General features: G+C 37.5%; 1 protein-coding gene across 3 annotated transcripts; it reads right to left on the bottom strand.

The window, feature by feature from the left end:
• Nucleotides 1-556: 556 nt before the first annotated feature.
• Nucleotides 557-16048, bottom strand: LOC143031572 (uncharacterized). 3 transcript variants are annotated; one of them, XM_076195596.1, is made up of 2 exons: nt 15746-16048; nt 557-2395 (listed from the first exon to the last, which is right to left on the bottom strand). In XM_076195596.1, the coding sequence occupies exon 2, from the start codon at nt 1994-1996 to the stop codon at nt 725-727; it is 1272 nt and encodes a 423-aa protein (XP_076051711.1). In that variant the 5' UTR covers nt 1997-2395; nt 15746-16048; the 3' UTR covers nt 557-724. The 3 variants fall into 3 exon arrangements, with proteins under 3 accessions (XP_076051711.1, XP_076051713.1, XP_076051712.1); XM_076195598.1 differs by lacking the exon at nt 15746-16048 and adding an exon at nt 11019-11493; XM_076195597.1 differs by lacking the exon at nt 15746-16048 and adding an exon at nt 6475-6982.
• Between the last annotated feature and the right edge of the window lie 9003 nt (nt 16049-25051).

Here is a 25051-nt window from a genome sequence, read left to right as displayed (position 1 = left end):
TCTTGCTCACTTCACTATCCTCTTTAAAAAAAACCTGCTCTGTGAAGACAAATTGGAAACTCTCACTATTTCTGCCTAAACTGAGGCCTCCTCAAAGACCTAGGTGAGGGGGTCAACATGTTTTGAAAATGGACAACTTCACTTTCTCATTTTGCAGTACCTTCATGGCTTCTATGATGCCCATAAATATGCAGTAGCAGCATTTTCTTCCCTCCCCCCCCTTACCACTACCAGGTAGGCATAGGAAAAGAAGTGGTACCAGAAAGATTATAGGAGATGACAACAAGGGGTGACAGCAATAGTAGAGAAGTGGCTCATCTTTCCTGTGAGTAGTTTTCTCTAACATAGGAAATGATGTGTGCTTTTGGTCTAAAGGGGTATATCTAAAAATTTCCTAAAGTACTGACTGTTCATATGCAGTAAATACCCCATTGTGGGATACCCCAGTATGAGGTATAGAAAAATTAAAATTAAATAATCTTCACTTTTAGTGATGGGGAATTCTATGAACACAACAGATATCTGACATCTCAAAAGGTCTTATCAAAACAGCATAACCAGTCTAATTTTAATAATAATAAAAATAACTGCCCTATACAATACAATGCTTCCTACCAATATCAGAAGACAAAACAATAATACAAAATACCTGACATTTAACCAATAGGTTTGATCTCTCAGTCCATAATGAATTTTTATAAAAGGTCCTCTATTAGGCCTTTGGTTAATATGAAAAGCCCATTTCTTCATCCAGGTCAAGACTCTCTTCTTTTACCTCGACCTTAATGTCTTGATTTAGTAACACATAATCTCCAGAACATTCAGTACTAAAAGTATATTCAGGAATTTCACATTTCACCATGGGTAATTTTAAAGGATCTGTATCAGGGTCAAGTTGAGGAACGTCATACTCTAAGGTTAAAGATTTACTTGAATCTTCAAATTCAGATCTTGTCTCAAGAATATTTCCTTTGTTATCAGAATGAGATGCTGCAGGATCATAATGATAAGTAAACTTCTTTGGGTTTTCATTAGTGCACAAGGAAATATGCTGATTTGTCTCTTTAAAACCAGTACTGGATTTATTAGAATCTTCACTTGTGTGCATCCGAAGGTGTACTTTCAAAGTACGTAAATGAGCAAATCTAGCATTACAATGTGTACATCTGTGAATCTCTTTCTGGTGTTCATCCACATGGGTCTGTAAATGTACTTTAAGCGAGTCTTTATCGGGAAATCTGACAAAACAATGAGTACATTTGTAAAGCTCTTCACCTATGTGAGTGCGAAGATGTTCTTTTAAAGTACGTGTATTGTGAAATACAGCATTACAATAAACACATTTTTTAAACTTATCATCTGTGTGGGTTTTAAGATGCTGCGTCAGAGTGCGTGTCTCATAAAATATGGCATGGCAATACATACACTTTTCAGGCTTCCTCCCAGTGTGGACCTCCAGATGCTCTCTAAGAGCATATACATGCATGAAAGTACTATTGCAGTGCGCACATTTGAAAGGTGTTTCACCTGAGTGGGTACACTTGTGTCTTCTCAAACCGATCAACATATCAAAAGTTTTACTACAATAAATGCATTGGTATGACTTCTCTCCTGTGTGAGTCCTTAGATGCCGTTCTAGATTATCTGCTACACGGAATGCAGCACTGCAGTGTGTACATTTGTGTGTTTTTTCACTTGTAGGTAATACACTTTGTTCCTTCATATTACTTGGAAGATATTTAAATCTATTTGGAGGGTCTGCAGCAACACTATTGACAGAGGACTTTACACTATTTGGAAAGGTCTTCATATTACTTGGGGGTTCCGATGTATTGTCTTCATCATCTGAGAACTTTTCGGAATTTTCGTCAGAGTGGGTCCTAAGATGGCATTTAAGAGATGCAGACCGAGTGAAGGTAGCAAAGCAATGAGAACATTTGTATGGTCTATCTGATGTGTGTGCCATCATGTGATTTAACCTTTTCTTTGTTTTCATCTATATCATCTTTTATATATCACTCAAGACGAGAATTTATAGTGATCAAATTCATACAATGTCTTCCGAGTTATCAATCCTTTGACATTTTTATATATCTCAAGTTTTGCATGTACAGTACCTTGTGTGGTCAGGTCAATCACTATGATTCTACCAGTTCCATACAATTGTGGTCTCAGACTTTCTTTTAACATTCCTTCAACATTTTACAATTTTGCCTGTAATGTGGTGTGACAAATCACAATAATTCTTTGTCGCATTTGCAGCAAAAATTAGGTCACTGCAATGGCTCGATTCTTTTCATTCTTCTTCAAGGGTCACCACAGATGAATCTCTCGCATCAGCCACTGATACCACAATCCTTTTTATAACCTTGGATTACTTTGTCTATTTACACATCTGAAAAAAAAAAAAAATCTGATTAGCCAAAACTAAATTAGGAAAGTATCACTATCAACACTACTATAATTGCTCCTTTGAAATCAAAGGAGCAATTATAGCCATTGTACCTTAGTTTTGAATGTTATATCTAACACTAACTTATAAATTCTTGGCATGTTTCATGACTATATGTACCATGGGAAGTCTCCAAGTCTTTTTATTGAATTTTATGAATGCGTTACATTATATATATATATATATATACACACATACATATACCAAAGGCTTTTTTCCCCCTTACATGGGAGGTAGCCAAAAAGAAAAAGGCAGAGAAACCACTCCCACCCATTCCACCCCCTACATACTCCCCTCCCCTCCACCCTCGCTCACATCTTGGCACCTCCTGGATGACGGGTCATCCCTGCATCTCACCCACTGCCCTGGGTCAGAAGCAGTGTCACAAGACACAGCAAGGCCGCTTTATTACTTCAATGCCCCCCCCCCCTCATGCAGAAAAGGAGACGACGGGGAGATATCCCTTCGGGCTGTGTCAATTCATTTCTCATACATACTCCCTCACCCCCATCCCCCACCCCCTCATGCATCACAGCATCATCCATACACAACCATTCTCCATTCACCCCTATCTTCTGTCCTCTCCCATCCTTCCTCAACAGACATTCCTCTCTTTCATAATGCCCCTTTTACCCCATCCATCCATCTCATCCTAGGATGCCCCCTCTTATTCACTCCTTCCACCTCTGCCTTCCACACCTCTTTTACTAATCTTTCTTCACTCATTCTTTCCATATGTCCAAACCATCCCAATACTCTTTCATCAACCCAATCTCCCATTCCACCCGTTCTCCTCTTCACCTCCTCATTTCTCACTCTATCTAGCCTAGTAACCCCTATCATACTTCTCAGACACCTCATCTCAAACACATATAAACTCCATCTCTCTTCCTCTCTTATGTTCTATGTTTTTGCCCCATACAGTGCTGGCAGCACAATCACTCCTTCATATAGCCTCCTTTTAGTGTCCATTCCCAAATGTCTATTTCTCATTACACTTTTTAATCCACCAAGACATTTACTCACTTCTCTCAATCTACATTCTACCTCTACCCCCATTCCTCCCTTTCCTGCCACATTCGCACCCAATTATCTAAAACTATCCACTTCCTCCAGTCTCTCTCCCTTAATACTCACTTCCAGCCTGCTGCCACTTTCTCCCCTTGTACATCTCATCACCTTACTTTTGCCCACATTTATCTTCAACTTCCTTCTTTCACACACCTTCCCATACTATGTCACTAACTTTGTCATTCCCTCCTCTGATCTTGCTAAAAATGCAGTGTTGTCAGCAAAAAACAACTTGCTTATTTCCCACTTTTCTCTATTTTCTTTAACCATCTTCAATCTCTGGCCCACTACCCTTGCATTCACCTCTTGCACCACCCCATTAATTGTATAGATTGAACAGCCAAGGCAACATAACACATCCCTGACAAAGTCCCACCTTTACTTCAAACCATTCACTCTCTCCATTTCTAATCCTAACACAAGCTCTTCTGCTTTCGTAAAAACTTTTGACTGCTTTTAACAGCTTTCCTCCTATCCCATATATTTGCAATACCTCCCACAGTGCCTTCCTGTCTACCCTGTCATAAGCCTTTTCCAAATCCATAAAAGCCCCCAAAACATCCTTACCTTTTCCTATTGCTATCTCACATATCTATCTTACCACAAGAATCTGATCTACACAGCCCCTACCTGTCCTAAAACCTCTCATATTATTCCCTCATCCTAATTTGTAGCCAATCTATGAAAGCTTGCTTATTCTCTTCTACACCCTTCTTTGCTTCCTCATCCCACCATTAACTACCCTTCCTTCTATTTCCTCCCACCCTCCTTGTTCCATATACCATCTTTGCACACCTTATGACTCCTTCCTTGAACCATTCCCATTCCTCCTCCACTCCTAGTTCTACTCTATCCTTCACTCCCTCCCACTCTTCTCTCAGCTTCTTATACTCTTTCTCCTTTTCTTTCTCATTTAAGCAGTTCACTCCAAGTACCCCCCTACCTTCTGCCCTTTTCCTTTTTCTCCACCTATTCTCCAATCTCAATTTACCTTCCACCAGAAAATTATCTGACATTCCCCCACTCTCCCCTTAGCACATGTACATTGTTAACTCTTCCTACCATATTCCTGGTCACCACTATATAGTCCATTAACGCTCTATTTGCCACCCTATCATCCACCACCCTGTCCCATGTGTACTTATGCTTGACTTTGTTCCTAAACACTATATTTGCTATTATCAACTCTCCTTCGAGAAACATCTCCATCAATTCTCCACTACATTTTTAACCTGGAACTCCATACTTCCCAATCACTCCATCTATTGGTTCGTTTCCTACCCTAGCATTAAGGTCTCCCAATACAACTACATTGACATTTCTCCCTAATCCCTCTATGCACTCATTTATATCTACCCAAAAAGCCTCCCTTTCCTCTACGCCCTTCTCACTACCAGGTCCATACGCACTTACAAAAACCCACATCTCCCTTCCCAGCTTCACCTTCATTCACATCAACCTTGAAGAAACCTCCTTCCATTCCACTACACGCTTACCTATCTCTTCACTTACTAGTATAGCCACCCCTTCTCTCCCTCGTCCCATCTTCACTCCTGAGAACCTCCCAACTACACTCCCAAACTCACACTCACCCCTCCCTTTCAATTTAGTTTCACTCAAAGCCAACACATCCATCTTTCTTCTCACAAACATACTGCCTATTTCTTCCCATTTACTCTCATTTGTACCACATCCAAGCACATTAAAAGACCCAAACCTTATGGTACCGGTTGGAAAACTCCCAGACCCTCTTATGCCTTTACTTTTTTTCAGGAATGTCCCCTGTGGGGCTAGAGGTAGCAGGATTCCTAGTCCTAACTCCCGTCCTGTTTTTTGTCGCCTTTTACAACTCAAGTGGGAAGACTTGGTGGTAGCATTTTTTCCCCCCACCACAGGGTAGGCAAAAAAAGGAAATAAATGTTCAGAGAAATGGTACAGGACAGTAACAAGGGGTTGGGGGACAGCATAACAGAGGGACAGTCGTAGTATAATAAAAGTGTCATCATTTCTCTATGAACAGTCTTCCTTTATCACAGACAAAATGATGTGTGGCTCTGGTTCATAGGGGCACCCCATATAGACCCTAAAGTATCAACCGCATGCTACTTTGCCACAATAACATGCAACCAATACTCCAGATGGGTATATATATATATACTCTATATTAACATGGAGTTTAACTAACACAAGTTAATTTTTAAGGAATTTTTCTTTAAATAACACGACAATTTTGATTTAATACAATTTGAATTTGGCGGTATGAGCACTGAGAGGGCCTCCGCGCAGTCAGTCTCCCGCGCTCTGTTTTGATCTCAGTCTGAAGCTAGCCACAACTGTGAGTGGAAGTGTCTGTGTACAAGTTACAGAGAAATGAATAATTGTTTCAGAGATATGCATAATTTAGAGAATGTAAACTCTCGTTTTCTGTTTGACACCAAATCAAAAAAGAAAACGGTGTCACCAACCCACAATTAATGGTAAACTAATTTCTAAATGCACGGACCATGATTATAGGTCATAAAAGCTAGAAAAATTGTTACAGAGAAATGAGTAATTTAGATTTCTGTTCTACACCAAAGCAAAAAAGAAAACGGTGTCACCAACCCACAAGGGTAATCTAATTTTCAAATGTATGGACCGTGATCATAAGTCATAAAAGCTTGAAAAAATTGTTACAGAGAAATGAATAATTTAGTTAGAGATTGTAAACTCTCATTTTCTGTTCTACGAGTGCCCAGGAGTCGGAGGAAGAGGTGAGGTGGAGAGTGGCTGGTGAAGAGTGCACACATGAACAGATAACTGTGTACTAGACGCTCCTCTACTTACGTTAATTCGTTTTACGTTTTTTCGATTTTATGTTTGAACTGACAGTAAAAAAAAAAAAAAAATTGTGAGTGAATTTTTTAGTTTAGCGCACTCTCTGTAGTATGAGATGTTCAAATGATACTTACGTATGACGCTGCGTCCATTGTTTACATGGCACAAATGACAGACTGAATGTGTCTTGCCTCCTCCTCCTCCTCCACCATCTCACTTTAAGCACCACTGCCAAAGGTAAGTAAATTTGAATAAAACTCATTTAATTGAAATTATGTTGCTTGAATTTAATTTATTTGAAATTAATGTTACCATTTTACAATGTTATGTTTATAATTAATTATCTAGGGGTGTTTTATAAGATACAGTAATAGAATTTATGGATGTATAGTACAGTATGAACGGTCATACATTACTGGAACGTACAGTAACAACTTACGTTCATTTTCATGTTACGTTCGGCCGTTCGGAACGTAATTAAAACATAAGTTAAGGAGTGTCTGTACAAATAAATACAAAGAATGTGTGTTTTTGTTGTTTCTGTAACCTACAAATGTATTAATGATGTGTTTGTTCAAGTTCAGAGTAACAAAATCCCAAAATAGACAAGACTTTCCCAGTATCCAGAAACCTAACCCCCTCCCTATTACCATTATTTCCTATGGGAAAAATATGTTTAACTAACGTGATTTTGATTAACACGGCATCTCTAGGAATGTAACCCTCATGTTAATTGAGAGTTGACTGTGTGTATATATATATATATATATATTTTTTTTCTTAATGGTGTGGTCATATTTAAAGGCTACTTTGATATCCAATATATATATATATATATATATATATATATATATATATATATATATAATATATTTAATATATTGCATATATATACAAATATATATTGTTACATATATGAGCATTCTATTTATGTATGAAAATAATTATCTTGATGAAAAGACATCAGAGAATGGAGCATTACGTTTTAGATGTCACGTGTAGGAAGATACCCAAACGTTTTGGGTCAGCATCTTACTATTCTAGTAAGTGAAGAGATAGGTAAACATGTAGTGGAGTGGAAGGAGGTTTCTTCAAGGTTTATGTGGATGAAAGTGAAACTGGGAAGGGAAATTTTGGGTTTTTGTAAGTGCATATGGGCCTGGTAGTGAGAAGGGTGTAGAAGTAAGGGAGGCTTTTTGGATAGATTTAAATGAGTGCATTGAGGGATTAGGGAGGATCATCAATGTAGTGGTATTGGGAGACCTTACTGCTAGGGTAGGAAATGAACCAATAGATGGAGTTGGGAAGTATGGAGTTCCAGGAAAGAATTGTGGTGGAGAGTTAATGGTGATGTGTCTAGAGATTTGATGATAGCAAATACAATGTTTAGGAAGAAAGTCAAGCATAAGTACACATGGGAGAGGGTGGTGGATGGAAGGGTGGCAGATAGAGCATTAATGGAGTATGTGGTGGTAAATAGGAGTATAATAGGAAGAGTTAAAGATGTACATGTTCTAAGGGGAGAGAGTGGGGGAATATATAATTTTTTGGTGGAAGGTAAGTTGAGAGTGGAGGATAGATTGAGAAAGAGGAAAAGGTAGGGAGGTGCTTAGAGTGAACTGCTTAAATGAGAAAGAAAAGGAGTACAAGAAGAAGCTGAGAGAGGAGTGGGAGGGAGTGAAGGAGGAATGGGGATGTTTCAAAGAGGGAATCACAAGGTGTGCAAAGATGGTGTGTGGAACAAGGAGGATGGGTGGAAATAGAAGGAAGGGTAGTAAGTGGTGGGATGTGGAAGCAAAGAAAGTTGTAGAAGAGAAGAATTGAGCTTTTACAGATTGGTTACAAAATAGGACATGGGAATCATATGAGAGGTACAAAGAAAAGTGAAGAGAAGTAAAGCATAAGATAGAGGAGGCAAAGAGGAGAGCAGATGTGAAATGGGGTAAGAGTATGACGGAAAACTTTGAAAGTAATAAAAAGATGTTTTGGAAAGAAATTAAAAGAGGAAGAGGAGGCAAATCAAGTAGAGAAGAAAAGGTAAAAGGTGCATATGGAGAGATGATAATGGAAGAGAAGGCAGTAAGAGGAAGATGGGCAGAGTATTTTAGGGAGTTGCTAAATGTGAAGGAGGATAGGGAGGTAAAGGTAGTTGCAGTGGGGAGCACTAAGAAAATGACCTTGATGAGTGAGGAAAATGGAGAAGAAATAAGGAAAGATGAGGTGAAGACAATTGTTAAGATGATGAAAGCAGGTAAGGTATCTAGGTTGGTTTGAGATGAAATGTCTGAGAAGTGTAATAGGGGTTACTAGGCTGGATCGAGTGAGAAATGAGGTGAGGAGGAGAATGGGGGTGGAAAGGGAGTTGGGAGATAGGATTGATGAAGTATTGGGATGGTTCGGACACAGAAAGAGTGAGTGAAGAAAGACTAGTAAAAGAGGTGTGGAAGGCACATGTGGAAGGAGTGAACATGAGGCTCAACCTAGGATGAGATGGATGGGTAAGGTAAAAGGGGCTTTGGGAAAGAGAAGAATGTCTGTTGAGGAAGGACAGAAGACAGGGGTGAATGAAGAATGGTTGTATATGGATGATGCTGTGATGCATGAGGTGGAATGGGTGGGGGATGGGGGTGAGGGAGTATGTGTGAGAAATAATTTGACGCAGCCTGAAGGGATTTCTCCCTGTCTTCTCCTTTTCTGCAGGGGGGAATGGAGAGGGGGGTCAGTGATTTAATTAACCCAATCAACTCCGATGACAAGATGTCTTGTCATTTGGTCAAATAAAACAAAAAATCATAAAACACCAAAATGTTTGATCAAACACCAGAAAAATATGACGTCAATCCTCGCTTCGCTCGCAGCGAAGTGAGGACTGACGTCATATTTTTCTGGTGTTTGATCAAACATTTTGGTGTTTTATGATTTTTTGTTTTATTTGACCAAATGACAAGACATCTTGTCATCGGAGTTGAATGGGTTAAGTGGCCTTACTGTGGATGTTCTGTGTCTTGTGACACTGCTTCTGACCCAGGGCAGTGGGTGAGATGCAAGGATGACCCATCATCCAGGAGGTGCCAAGATAAGAGGGAGGGAAGAGGGTGGAGGGGAGTGGAGTATGATAGAGATGGAATGGCTGGGAGTGGTTTTTATGCCTTTGTTTTTTAGCTACCTCCCTTATAAGGGGGAAAAAAGCCTTTGGTATATGTATGTGTATATATATATGTATATACACTCAACCCTCAATTTAACGGATCTTAAATTTGCGGACTTTCGATTTAGCTGACAAAAAGTGTGTCTGGTAGTAACAGTGAAATTCCTGACGAAGTCTGTAAAATGAAATTTTGCCCGATAGGTGTACAGTAGTAACAGTCAAATGCAGGACAAAGTCCGTAAAATGAAAATTTGTTCGATGGGTGTCTGGTAGTAACGGTCAAATAGTACCGGACAAAGTCCGTAAAATGAAAATTTGTCTGTTAGGAGTCTGGTAGTAACGTATGTGCACACCAAAACCTAACAGCATGGTTCAATTTCTTCTTTATATGTAATGTACATCATTATACATATGTACTGTAGCTTTTTATTACATATCTAATACATATGTGCACGCCGAAACCTAACAGACAAATTTCTACGTAATGGACTTATGTCTGGTACCCAGTATTGGCAACGGACAGACCCAATTTTCAAATAACGGACTTTTGCTAATAATGGACAAGGGTCTGCACGCATTTGTCCATTAAATTGAGGGTTGTGTGTGTGTGTATATATATATATACATATATACATATATATATATATATATATATGCAACAACAAATCACTAAAATATATGAACGTAAGAATTCGCAGAAAACCACTTGGTTTTCTGCGAATATATATATATATATATATATACACAGGGTGTTTGGGATAAATTTGACAATCTTTTTATCTTTTGTCATTTCAGAACCATTTGAAGCATTTAACAATGGTAAAGTATAATGGATGGCTGATTCTGTGTATTACCGGTGGGTGTGAGAGCTAGAGAGCACGGACGATTGGAAAGCACCAGAATATTGGAAGCGAGTGACCTGTATCATGATGATTCACATTGGATCTAAAAATTCGGAAATCTTAGCTGCAGCTCAGTACTCCTTGAATACCATGAAGGCCGTGAGATTGAAGCTGGAGAATTGCAATGGAGATGTGGAAGCAGTGGCTAACAGGATCATAGCAGGTGTTCTGACTCTGTCCGCACAACGAAATTCATTGAGAAGCTACAAAATAAGGTGTGGCAAGATCCAAGCAAGGCAATGTGGACCTTGGCGAGAGAGATGGGCGTCGGAGTGGTGACTATGAAAAAAGCGTTGAACAAGGATCTTCAATACTCCTTATACAAGAGGTGCAAGAGCCAACTACTCACCACCAAGGTCATGAGAACCGCCTTATAAAAGCCAAGAAACTCCTCAACAAGGTCAAGCACCCAGTCAAGCTGGGGATGCTCTGATTCTTCTCAGATGAGAAGAACTTCTGCCAGGACCAGTTCCACAATGTGGAGAACAACAGATGGCTAGCCTACAGTCTGCATGAAGTCCAGCACTTCATGAAAACCAAGTTCCCTCAAACTGTGATGGTCTTTGGGCATCTCCAGCAAAGGCCACATCATGCTGCCCCACATCTTTGAAGAGAGACTCAGACTCACTTCAGATGGCTATGTTGAGTTGCTGTCCACTGTTGTGAAGCTCTGGGTGGAGAGGGTTGCTGCGGGAAGACCATACGTGTGGCAGCAGGACTCAGCTCCATGTCACACCTCCAGGAAAACCCAGAAGTGGCTGTCTGAGAACTTCTACGACTTCACCAGTCCCGACATCTGGCCCCCCAACTAGCCTAATTGCAACCCCATGGACTATCATATATGCGGCGCAGTTGAAAAAAAGACACCAATCATACCACCTGCAACACCAAGGACGAGCCGATTGCCAGGATCGAACTGGTGTTCGGGTGTCTCTCAAAGGACAATGTGAAGGCTGCGTGTTGCAGGTTCAGGTCCTGCCTGAAGGCCATGGTAGAGGCTCTGGGTAGCTTCTTTGAGTGAGCTGTATTTGGCTAAAGATTCTCTATGAAATGCACTTTGAATTTTGAGAATACATCAATTTTTGGCCAAGATATGACATTTGTCTTTCCTTTCTGAAAAAGTGTAAAATTAAATTCGAACACCCTGTATGTATGTATGTATGTATGTATATATGTATATATATTCATAAACAGTTGAGTCTAGGAACCATTTTGGAAGAAAGTATACGCTGGACTCGCCATTTGCCAATTTATTCTGACATTTCAAACCCTGTCCGGGGTTCATCTTCAGGGTGATACAGTGATACCAATAGGAAATGTACATAAATAGGGGACACCTGGTACACTGGGACAGGTCTCCCCAGTAACCGTTATATTCCAACACAGGTAGAACATGTAAAAAAACAAGAATAAAAACTATAATATAAAATGTGTAATACTTCCTTAAAATAAACATTCAAAGAGTTTACTATATAATGAACAAGAAAATACAATGAAGGTTGATTAAAACTACCCCGCTGCACAAGAAAATATAATAAAGTGCGAAAAATGCCCAAGATTGTTTATATTGTGTGTTTTATTTGTATTAACACAACAGCAATGTGTTTCTTGGTGTGTTTTCTATTATCAACATTTCATTTCTATTTTTATTTTATGTAATTTTATTTATGTAATTTATTAACGGTGAGGGACGGTTTTGGATCACTTTACGGTTACAATTTCTGGGGTCTGTGGATGTGCATGCTTCGCGGGACATTTGTTCCGCGTGGTGAGTTTTAGTTATTGGGTGCATTGTGGCACGTCCCATCCTGCAGCATTTATACCCAATCTTGGGGGGCATTTTTCACACCTCACTATATTTTCTTGTTTAATTCATTGTGAACTCTTCCTTTTTACAGGTTTATTATATTGATGTATTATACATTCTTCTTCTTCTTCCAATTTCTTTTATCTAAAACAGTGCATGCTTCACGGGACATTTGTTCCATGGGGTGCATTGTGGTGCAGCCAAGCATGGAGCAGGTAGAGTTTTAACCAACCTACATTGTATTTTCTTATTTATTCTATAGTAAACTTTTTGAATGTTTATTTTAAGGAAGTATTACACATTTTGTATTATAGTTTTTATTCTTGTTTTTTTATATGTTCTACCTGCGTTGGAATATAACGGTTATTGGGGAGACCTGTCCCAATGTACCAGGTATCCCCTGTTTATGTACATTTCCTATTGCTACCACTGTATCACTTTGAAGACAAACCCCAGACAGGGTTTGAAACGTCAGAATAATTTGGCAAACGACGAGTCCAGCGTATATTTTCTTCCAATATATGTGTATAATATATAAATATATATATATACACATATATTAATATATGTATATACGTATATATATATATAAATATATATATATATACACATATATTAATATATGTATATATATATATATATATATATGCATATGTATAGTTCTGTAAAGTTCCACATTACAAGGGAAAAGGGGACAAGTATGAGCATAGTAGTTTCAGAGGGATCAGCTTGTTGAGTGTAGTTGGGAAGGCTTATGGGAGGGTCTTGATTGAGAGGATTAGGAGAGGAACAGAGGGAGTAATTGGTGAGGAACAGTGTGGTTTTAGGACAGGTAGGGGTTGTGTAGATCAGATTTTTGTGGTAAGACAGATATGAGAGAAAGCTATAGGAAAAGGTAAGGATGTTTTTTGGGCTTTTATGGATTTGGAAAAGGCTTATGACAGGGTACACAGGAAGGCATTGTGGAAGGTATTGCAGATATATGGAATAGGAGGAAAGCTGTTTAGAGCAGTCAAGAGTTTTTATGAGAATAGTAGAGCTTGTGTTAGGATTACAAATGGAGAGAGTGAATGGTTTGAGGTAAAGGTGGGACTTCGTCAGGGGTGCGTTATGTCACCTTGGCTGTTCAATCTATACATGGATGGGGTAGTGCGAGAGATGAATGCAAGGGTAGTGGGTCAGGGGTTGGAGATGGTTAAAGAAAATGGAGAAAAGTGGGAGATAAGCCAGCTGTTGTTTGTGGATGACACTGTGCTTGTAGTAGGATCAGAAGGGTGATTGAGAAAGTTAGTGACAGAGTTTGGGAAGGTGTGTGAATGAAGGAAGTTGAAGATAAATGGGTAAAAGTAAGGTGATGAGATGTACAAGGGGAGAGATTGGCAGCAAGCTGGAAGTGAGTATTAAGGGAGAGGGACTGGAGGAAGTGGATAGTTTTAGATACTTGAGTGCAAATGTGGCAGGAAAGGGAGGAGTGGAGGTGGAGGTAGAATGTAAATTGAGAGAAGCGAGTAAATGCCTTGGGGGATTAAAAAGTGTAATGAGAAATAGACATTTAGGAATGGATGCTAAGAGGAGATTGTATGAAGGAGTGATTGTGCCCACAGGACTGTATGGGGCAGAAACATGGAACTTAAGAGAGGAAGAGAGATGGAGTTTGAATGAGTTTGAGATGAAATGTCTGAGAAGTATGATAGGGGTTACTAGGCTAGATAGAGTGAGAAATGAGGTGGAGAGGAGAACAGGGATGGAAAGGGAGTTGGGAGACAGGGTTGATGAAAGAGTATTGGGATGGTTTGGACACATGGAAAGAATGAGTGAAGAAAAATTAGTAAAAGAGGTGTGGAAGGCAGAGGTGGAAGGAGTGAATATGAGGGGGCATCCTAGGATGAGATGGATGGATGGGGTGAAAGGGGCATTATTAAAGAGAGGAATGTCTGTTGAGGAAGGATGGGAGGGGACAGAAGATAGGGGTGAATGGAGAATAGTTGTGTATGGATGATGCTGTGATGCATGAGGGAGAGTGGGTGGGGGACGGGGGGGTGAGGGAGTATGTATGAGAAATAAATTTATGCAACCCGAAGGGATTTCTCCCCATCTTCTCCTTTCTGCATGAGGGGATGGAGAGAGAGGGGGGAGGGGTCGCTGAATTAATGAAGTGGCCTTGCTGTGGATGTGCTGTGTCTTGCGACACTGCCTCTGACCCAGGGCAGTGGACAAGATGCAGGGATGACCCATCATCCAGGAGGTGCCAAGATAAAAGGGAGGGAGGAGGGTGGAGAGGAGTGGAGTATGATAGAGATGGAATGGGTGGGAGTGGTTTCAATGCCGTTTTTTTCTTTTGGTAACCTCCCTTATATGGGAAAAAAAAAGCTTTTGGTATATGTGTGTGTATATATATATATGTGTGTGTGTGTGTGTGTGTATAAATTTTTAGAAGTGTAAACCAAAATGATATGGCAATAGAAAATTAAATATCAATTTTGTAAATTATGACACATCAACATCATACATTTTTCTTGAAGGAAATCAATAACAGAAAAAAGTTTATAAAGGCAATGCACTATACCAAATAGAGCAACAATGAGTACTTCTAGATGCCATATTTGTTTTGATAGATTCAGCAGTAACAAAAAATAAAATATGATAAATTGGTCAATCTAACCTAATCTGCATTTATATTGGTATATCGCTTAGGTAGCCATCACTATTGTCAATCTGACCCTTAATGGAACTGGATTGATGAGATAAACATGTCATCTCAACCCTATTGTCATAGCTCCATTTGATAGTGTATTTACTTTAAGCAAGATTTTTTGTTGTTATTGATTTCTGCCAAGAAGAACAAAAATATTGATGTATTTCAATTTACAAATTCAATATCTAACTTTTTAATTATACATCAATTGTACAATCCTTATCTTTTTTATACATACCAATATACACATTTCATTGATAAATGTCCTTTCAAAATAATGAAAAAAAATTCTTTAGATCTCTATCAATCTTAGAATTTATCACTTGTTTTATTCCTGCCCAGATTCAAAACAGATTAATCAATGGCAATATCATTATTATAATGATTATAGAATTTATGAGAAAAATAACCCAATTTCAAATTAACATAGATTAATACAAAAACATTGCCAGTTTTTAATAAGCCATAGAGTGGTCACCTAGGATGCCACCAGTTAATGACCATGTCACCTCGTTTTCTATAGAGGTGACACCGTCACACTAGTTTGCAAACTTAACCACAATCAACTTAAGTCAATTGAGCTTATATAAGTACTATTATAAATTCCTATATAAATATATATGCGTATTCATGCACGGTGTACGTATGTTGGGAAAGGGGGGGGGGAGAAGTCAGGAGGGGGCGCCGAAATAGCTAGAACTGCCCCTAATAATTAGGATAGCGATTAATGCCCGGAAATAAAGCCTACGACGATAATCATAATACTGTTACTGTAGAGCGTAGACCGTTAGTAATGGCACTTCATTAAATTATACCATTATCTTAAGCTTATTTAAATATTATCAATACTTACCCACTTTCCACCCCATGATCACAATACAAACATGAAGCTTTCATAAATTACAAAATACAATCTGCAATATTCTTCCGGAATTAACGTAATTCAATTATTTTCCTTTAGTAAAATATACAGAATGTGTTTTGGAGCAGGATAGCATAATATTCTCTACATGACAACGCTTTCATAATAAAATGTGTTTATGAGGTATTTTCATGGAACAGCCAAGTCTGAGGTATATTATTAGGAAGATGAAAATTATCTTTGCTTCGAAAATCGAACAAACTTTGTTATGTTTGGTTCAATCAGCTGCTTTTGTAGCTGTTGATATGGTTCTTTCCATAATATGCATTTTTATATATATATAACTAACGTTTTTATATGATTATTTATATGAAAATATACTCAGCTAAATTTATGCGATACAATGACAATTAATGAGCAGTAAAATAATGGTAGTGTGCATTTTTTTTTGTACAACAGCGGTCTTTTGTGTTTGTAATGGCGGTTGTTGTTTCGAAAATGAATACTGTAATCGTGATTGTTTTTAACTGTATTTCCATAGTTAATGGCATTATTTGATTTCAATCGCTTTCTGTTACTTAGCAATAATAAATAGAATTTATATTTTAGTTCCCAGCACATCATAATATGTTGTCATTGTTTAATAATCATCGTAAACTGATATATTGACTCTGTGCGATAAACAATATTATAAATATAAGATGGCGCTTATGATTTTCGAATGTCTTTTGGTGGTATTTCAATTTTTACGATATTGACTTTCCTGCATGTATGTGTGTGTGTGTATATATATATATATATATATATATATATATATATATATATATATATATATATATATATATATATATATATATATATATATATAATCTTAAAAATGGTAGTCAATGAATTAGTAATCAATTTCTTTCGCAACTTTCGGAATAGGGAAAAGTAAATTTCCAATAGACAATGGGAAGTTATATTCAAAAGAAAACACTACAAAAATAAATAGATAAATAAAAATAAAGATTTATCAGAGCATTCATCATCTCCCATAGGTTGTGTAGGGAAACGGGTGAGTCAGCATAGTATATGTATGTGATGGGATAAATAAGGAAAGGCTACCAGACAGATTAAAAAAAAAAAAAAAATAATGTCCCTATCGCAGAAAGGATATGGGCCAACGTTTCATATATTGTTGATCGTAACGCAAAAATCGTCGATTATAGTCAAATGTTCAGGGCTTCTTTGACCTCTATTTTATTGTTGTTATTTTGTCAGCTTTGTGGGCGACAAGACCAGACTAGAGATGCCGCCATGTGTGGCGTTGCTTTGCAGGATTAGAAGAGAGATCTTCCTACTCCTGTGATAAAATTGTGAGAGATAATTTGCATATAGGCAGCCCACGGAGGCACAAAACTTATGCCTTAGACCAGTGATTCTCAACCTATGGCCAAAATGGGCCCTAGCAAATTTCATGTGGGCCACAGAAATTTAATTATTTTATTGGGGGAAAAGGTTCAAAATGTTTTGTACTCTTAACAAATTAGATATTTTCTGCTTTTAGCCTTTGGCAGAACAATTGAAATTTAAGAAAACTTTGAACTGCAGCTAATATAGTACCATGAGCTAGAAAAGTTTAAGAAACACTGCCTTAGACGATCCGTTAGGCTGGTGGTTATGGACAAAGCTTCAATCGCCCTCCTCTGCCTTTTGAAACTTGGGCAGATGTCCTTCTTGGTCCACGTTGCCCATTAGTGCGTTTGAAAGTAGGTGGTTCCTGATGTCTGCCTTCCGTCTGTTCCCTAATCATGGCCGCCTAGTTCCCTGAGCCACAGGGATCTACACACACACACACACACTTATATATATATATATACATACAGTATATATATGTATATATATATATATATATATATATATATTGCAAAAATAATCACAATAACGCGTGACGAAAAGATATTGCAGAAACCACAGGGAAATTAAAGTCGGAATACTGAACGTTTTCGTCTATTACGACATCCTCAGAGTACAAAGAAAGAAAAAATAGAACACAATATTTATACAGAAAAAAGAAGAAACTGGGAGAGGTCATACACATAAAACCTTCGGACATTATACATACAACACATTTAATTACAAATGGAAATGTTAATGTTAATAAAAATACATATACATTCATATACACATAGAAATGAATGTGATATAACAAGAAAAAAAAATAATAGTAAATAAAAAAAAAATTAAAAGAACAAAAAACATGTGGCCGAAAGGTCCATATATATATATACACTGAAGATGCAAGTATACGAAAGCGCTCTGCTTCGTTAGTTTACTTCTAGTGGTTACTTACGCATTTATGAACACACGGTCCTAGTGTTTTTATTGCATATACACACACATATATATGTATATATATATATATATATATATATATATATATATATAGATATATATATATATATGTATATATCACTAAGACAAAATGTTGTAGCACATTTCTAAATGATAATCACGAAGAATCCACTGTCGATATAAAAGGAAACTTTAGAAGAATGTTTAACGTTTATATTTAGGCTAAAAGCTCTAGCCCTCTTCAGGAAAGTACTTTCCTGAAGAGGGCTATAGCTATTAGCCGAAATATAGAAGTTACACTTATATATATATATATATATATATATATATATATATATATATATATATATATATATATATATTCATTTACACTGAATGGTCCCCAGTGATCAATTAATATCTTTTTTCAACCACAAATCACTTTTAATTCCATGCCATAGCAGTCGAGACTGAAGAATCGCTCGATGGAGGCATTCGTTGGAAAATGAAACGTGGACGAGCCGAGGATTCGAACTCGGCTAACCCGTAACAAAGTTACAGTGACTTAAACCAATGCGCTCGTCCACGTTACAATTTCCAACGAACGCCTCCATCGAGCAATTCTTCAGTCTCGACTGCGATGCATGGAATTAAAAGTTATTTGTGGTTGAAAAAAGATATATATATATATATACATATATATATATATATAGACATATGTATATACATATATGTATGTATGTATTATACACACACACTGACTGGGAGAATAATAAGGGTAATAATTAGAGACAAATACTCGAAATGGGAAGAAATGAGAAGTGGTGTTCCACAAGGGTCAGTACTGGCTCCAATCATGTTTGCCATATACGTAAACGACATGGACGAAGGAGTTGAATGTTATATCAATTTCTTCGCAGATGATGCAAAAATATTAAGGAAAGTATCAATAAATGAGGACTGTGACTCGCTACAATCAGACCTGGACACAATCTGGAAATGGACTCAAAAGTGGGAGGTGAACTTTAATATCAAGAAGTGTAGCATAATGGAGTTTGGTAAAAGCAAAAACAGAATTTCAAAAAATGACAAAATTGGTGAAAATGAAATGAAAAAAAAGTGCACTCGGAAAAGGACCTTGAAGTGATAATAATCAGCAATGACATGACACCGGACAGACATATAAACAAAATAGTCGGTGAAACATACAACCTACTATGGTCAATGAAAATGGCATTTGAATACTTGGATGAAGAAATTATAAGAAAATATTAGTCACATTGATTACACCAAAACTGAAATCTGCAACGACACTATGGACACCCAGTACTAAAAAGAATATAAAGAAACTAGAAAGAATACAGAGAGCAACAACAACGTTGGCACCAGCTCTTTCCAAATTAACATACGAACAAAGATTATCGAAAATAGAACTACCAACACTAGAGTAAAGAAGAGAAAGAGGTGATCTGCTGACTATATTTAGAATCATGAAAGGAATGGAAATCTTTTATAGGAATGATTTATTAAAAAATGACAATGGAAAAACAGGAGGTCATGAAAAGAAACTCAAAAAGGACAACTATAGAAGAGATGGGAAAAAGAGTAGCTTCTCACACAGAGTACTGGATATATGGAGTAACTTATATGAAGAAAAAGTGTGTGCGAATACTATTCACAATTTTAAGAATAAACTTGATGCCGAAAGATACAAAGATGGGTCACCACGAGCATAGCTCCCTTCCCGTATAATACAACTAAGTAAATACAACTAGGTAAATACACACACATACACACACACACACACACACACACACACACACACACACACACACACACACACACACATAAATACACACACACACACACAAGAAGCAAAGGAAAAAAACTTGATGAGAACGGAGACAGAATGCAAAGAATTCCAGTGGAGAGTAATAAACTTGAGATTAAGACAATGGCGCATCAAAACGAAAAAACCAAGGACAGAAGAAACCAGGGAGAAGGAAGAAAATTAAAAGTGGCCTATACCAACATTGACGGACTAATTTCATGACTGAACGAACTCAATGATTATCTGTTAGAAGCAAAACCAGACATAATGGGAATTGTAGAGACTAAAGAGGTGAAATACCATCCATCGTTATTGGACAAGGTCTATACAATTACTGGATAAAAAACAGGGACAAGAAACAGGGAGGGGGGGATCATGTTCTTGGCCAAGAAAGACCTAAAGGTGACAAAAATTGCAGAGGGCAAAGGTAATGTTGAACTGATCATGATAAAAGTCGAAGGCAAGAATATGAAAAGCAGAAAGCTTGTGGTGACCTATGTGCCTCCAAAAACGAATGCTTGGAAAGAAAACGAACATACAAAAATGCTAGAAGATACAAGAAAATCATTAAATGAGGTACTAATGGGTAAGGGTAATCTGGTAATTATGGGGGACTTCAATTGCAAAGAAATCTGTTGGGACAGCATGACAGTGCAAGGAGATGACTCGTGGGGCAATGTACTGCTAGACATGACCATGGAGTACACAATGACCCAATGGGTCCGTGAAAACACAAGGTACAGAAACAATGAAGAGCCATCGAAACTAGATCTAATATTTCCAACAGAACCTGAAATAGTGGATAAAGTCCAGTACGAGACACCAATTGGAAAGAGTGACCATGTACTCATCGAAACTGTACTAAAGGAAGAAATAGACATGGAGAGGAACGAAAAGCATAGGAAAGGAAGATTGATGTACAACAAAACAGACTTTGCAAAACTAAAGACATTCTTCCGGAATGCAAACTGGGAAAATTTTTATAGGGAAGAGACAACAGTGGAAGAGAAATGGAATATATTGATGGATAATTACAATGAAGGGGTAAACAGGCATGTACCAAGACAAAAGTGAGAGAGTGAGTACATTAAATGTTGGTTCAACAAAAGACGCAGTGAGGCAAAAGACAGAAGGGACAAAGCTTGGAAAAAGTGGAGAAAAGACAAAGGAAATGGCAAATTTATATAAACTGTAGAAATGAGTATGTTAATGTGAGAAGAGAGGAAAAAGGAACCATGAGAAGGATATCATAGATAAATGCAAAGAGCAACCCAAGCTATTCTATCGGTATGTGAATGGTAAACTTAAAACCAAACAGGAAATGGTGAAACTATGCCAAGGAAATATAGAATACACAGAAGATTTAGAGATGGCCGAAGTCATGAACAATCACTTTAAATCTGTCTTCACCAGAGAGAAAATACAAAATTGGACATAGATAATAACAAGCAATCTCCCCACATGAGTGAGTTTACAACATCACTAAAAGAAATATCAGAACATCTATCAAGACTGGACGTCAGAAAATCACATGGCCCGGATGGTATTGCAAATTGGATTCTAAAGGAGTGCAAAGAAGAACTAACAGACAAAATACACATCTTAATAAACAGCTCACTCAAAGAAGGAAAGATACCCAAGGACTGGAAAAATGCTAACATTGTACCAATATATAAAGGAGGAAACAAGGAAGAACCCACCAACTATAGGCCAGTATCACTAGCAAGCACTATAACCAAAATTTGTGAGAAAGTAATCAAGAATAGATGGGTAAAACATCTGGAAGACAACAACATATTAAACCCAAGACAATTCGGGTTCAGACAAGGAAGATCATGCACCACAAACTTAATATGCTTTTACTCAAGACTAATAGATATAGTGCAAGAAAGAAATGGATGGGCTGATTGTGCATTCCTAGACTTGCAAAAAGCCTTTGACAAAGTACCACACAGAAAATTACTAAAGAAACTGGAACACATAGGAGGAATACAAGGAAACCTACTAAAATGGATGGAGGACTTTCTGACTGGTAGAAAGATGAGAGTAGTGCTCAGAGAAAAATATTCAGATTGGAAAGAGGTGATCAGTGGAGTACCGCAAGGATCTGTACTGGCACCAATAATGTTTGCTATCTATATGAATGACATGGACGAGGACGTGAACTGCTACATGAGCTTCTTTGCTGATGACGCCAAACTGTTAAGGAAAGTAGAAACTGATGAGGACTGTGAAGCACTGCAAGAAGACCTAAATAGGGTATGGAACTGGAGTCAGAAATGGGAAGTGGACTTTAATACTAAGAAGTGTAGCATAATGGAGTTTGGAAAAAGCAAAAACAGAATATCAGGAAAATATACAATTGGAACCAAGGAAGTAAAGAAAGTAGGATCCGAAAAAGATTTGGGTGTAATTATCACGAACGACTTGTCCTATGATATACAGATTAACAAAATTGTCGGGGAGACTTACAACTTGCTAAGATCAATAAAAGTGGCATTTACATACATGGACGAAGACATGATAAAAAAAATATTGGTTACATTGATAAGGCCTAGATTAGAGTATGCGGCGACATTGTGGTCCCCCAGTACCAAAAAGAATATAAAGAAAATAGAAAGAATCCAAAGAGCAGCTACAAAAATGGCACCTGCACTTGCAAACCTATCATACGAGGAGAGATTGGCTAAACTGGAGTTACCGACACTGGAGCAAAGAAGAGAGAGAGGTGACCTATTGACCATCTACAGAATCATGAGAGGCACAGAGGTACTCGATAGAGAGAACTTACTTAACTGGGACAAAAGAAACACAAGAGGACATGGAAAGAAAATAAAAAAACATAGCTATAGAAGAGAACTGAAGAAAAACAGTTTTCCACATAGAGTTTTGGACACTTGGAACAAACTGGATAATGAAATAGTATGCGCAAAAACCATTCATGAGTTTAAAAACAAACTAGACACTGAGAGATACAATGGCGGGACATCACGAGCATAGCTCCCCTTCCCGCAAAATACAACTAGGTAAATACACACACACACACACACACACCAGGAAAACGCCTTGTTGTTATTGCGGATAGTAACAATATGTTTTCGTGGAACCGCCAGGGTTTGTATCGGATCCAATTCTTGGGTAAATAGTTTAATACAAAATGGAAAGCAATAAAGAAGGAAGACTCAACGAACCAACGAAGAGAAGACTGGACGAATCCAGGTATTGATTCCCCATGGGGAGTAATACGAAAAAAAAAAAAAAAAAAAAAAAAAAAAAAAAAAAAAAAAAAAAAAAAAAAAATAAAAATAAATAATAAACATGCTACGACACTCCCAAAGCGACCAGCAGGTAGGTAAGTGATGAGTATTTCTCAGGGTTTAGGAGGCAAGGGGGAACATTGGAGAAAACCTTGGACAATGAGAGAGATTTTAGGATTAGCAGAGCAATATGAAACAGAGAAAATAACAACATAGCAGATGAAGTGATCGATTTAAGATTAGACTACAAAGCTCTGCAACTAGAAGTAACCACCCTGCGTACAACTAACGAGGTCATACTAAGGGAATTACACGAACTAAAAAGTGAACTAAGTGCGATAAAAAGAGAAAATGAAAGGAAAACGAGTTTAGGAATACAAACGATGAACTAAAGAAAGAGAACAATTGAAAGCAGTAACTGAAAAAATGGAAGAATCAGTCAAAGAGACTGATCTAAACGAAAAAAAAAACAGTGGAAAAAGGAACGCGAAAGTAAAAAACTATCATTCACAGAAATAGTACAGCAGCAGGTAAAAGAGAATGCAAAGGAAACAGTGATCAAGGTGATCAAAGAAAAGGAAAATTGGGTGAGAGACACAGTGGACAAAAAGAGATGTATTGTGGTTTATGGTATAAATGAAAAACATAATGTACACAAATACCAAAGGGAAAAGAGAAAGAAATTGTGAAGGAGATTCTAAAAGCGGTCCAAGAGGAAGGACAAAGTCTAGATACAGAAATCGATCACAGACTAATCACAGACTAATCACAGACTAATCACAGACTAATGAAAATCAAACTAAGAACACAAAGAATAGCAGAAGTACTATCAAAAGCGGCAAAACTAGCAAATAGTGAAAAATACAAAAATGTATGGATAAAAAAGGAAATGAATGCTGAGGAATTAGAGAAGTGAGGCAAAAAAAAAACGAGAAAAGAACGGAGACGGATTTTTTTAGAGAGAGAGAGAGAGAAAGAGAGAGAGAGAGAGAGAGAGAGAGAGAGAGAGAGAGAGAGAGAGAGAGAGAGATTGAGAGTGTTAGATCTGAAACTGAGGAAATAGTACATCAGAAAAATGGAAACTTAAACCAAAAAAGAGAAGAAAAGAAAAGAAATAAAAGTAGCATATGCAAATATGGACGGTATGATTTCAGGATTAAATGAATTGAATGACTATCTGTCAATAGAGAAACCTGACATAATGGGGATTGCAGAGACAAAACTGAAAGGTCCTATGCAATCAATAGGACAGACAAACAGGGAGGAGGAGTCATGATATTGACTAGAAAGGACCTAAATGTAGTAACGGCAACAGAAAGAAAAGATAATGTGGAATTAATCACAGTTAAAGTCGAAAACAGCAGTATGAAAAGAAGAAGGTTTATAGTTGTTTATGTGCCACCAAAAACTAAGACCTGGACTGACAGCGAACACTCAAAATTACTAAAAGACCCAATGAACATATTAACCGAGACACTGAAATATGGAGAAAATATAGTAATTATGGGTGACTTTAATGCAAAGGAAGTAAATTGGGAAGAATTGACAATGGGAGGTGGAGACGAACTCTGGGAAAATGTCCTACTGGATATGACCATGAATTACACATTGACGCAATGGGTAGAAAATACTAGATTTAGACAAAACGAAGAACCATCGAGACTAGATTTGATATTCACCTCTGAACCAGGAATAGTGGAAGAAATAAATTATAAAACACCAATTGGGAAGAGTGACCACATACTAATAGAGATCGAACTTAGGGAACAAAATGTAGTAAGAAGGAATGAGAAACATAGAGGAGGAAGACTGATGTACAACAAAACTGATTTTGTAAAACTTAGATTTTTTTTTTAATACCTGTTGGGAAAAATACAAATGATGAAACAAAGA

Source organism: Oratosquilla oratoria, chromosome 12, assembly GCF_046742065.1.
Source record: "Oratosquilla oratoria isolate Oo_2021 chromosome 12, ASM4674206v1, whole genome shotgun sequence".
NCBI lineage: Eukaryota > Metazoa > Arthropoda > Malacostraca > Stomatopoda > Squillidae > Oratosquilla > Oratosquilla oratoria.
The sequence above is the reverse complement of the archived record's forward strand: the minus strand, read 5'-3'. Positions and strand labels throughout refer to the sequence as shown.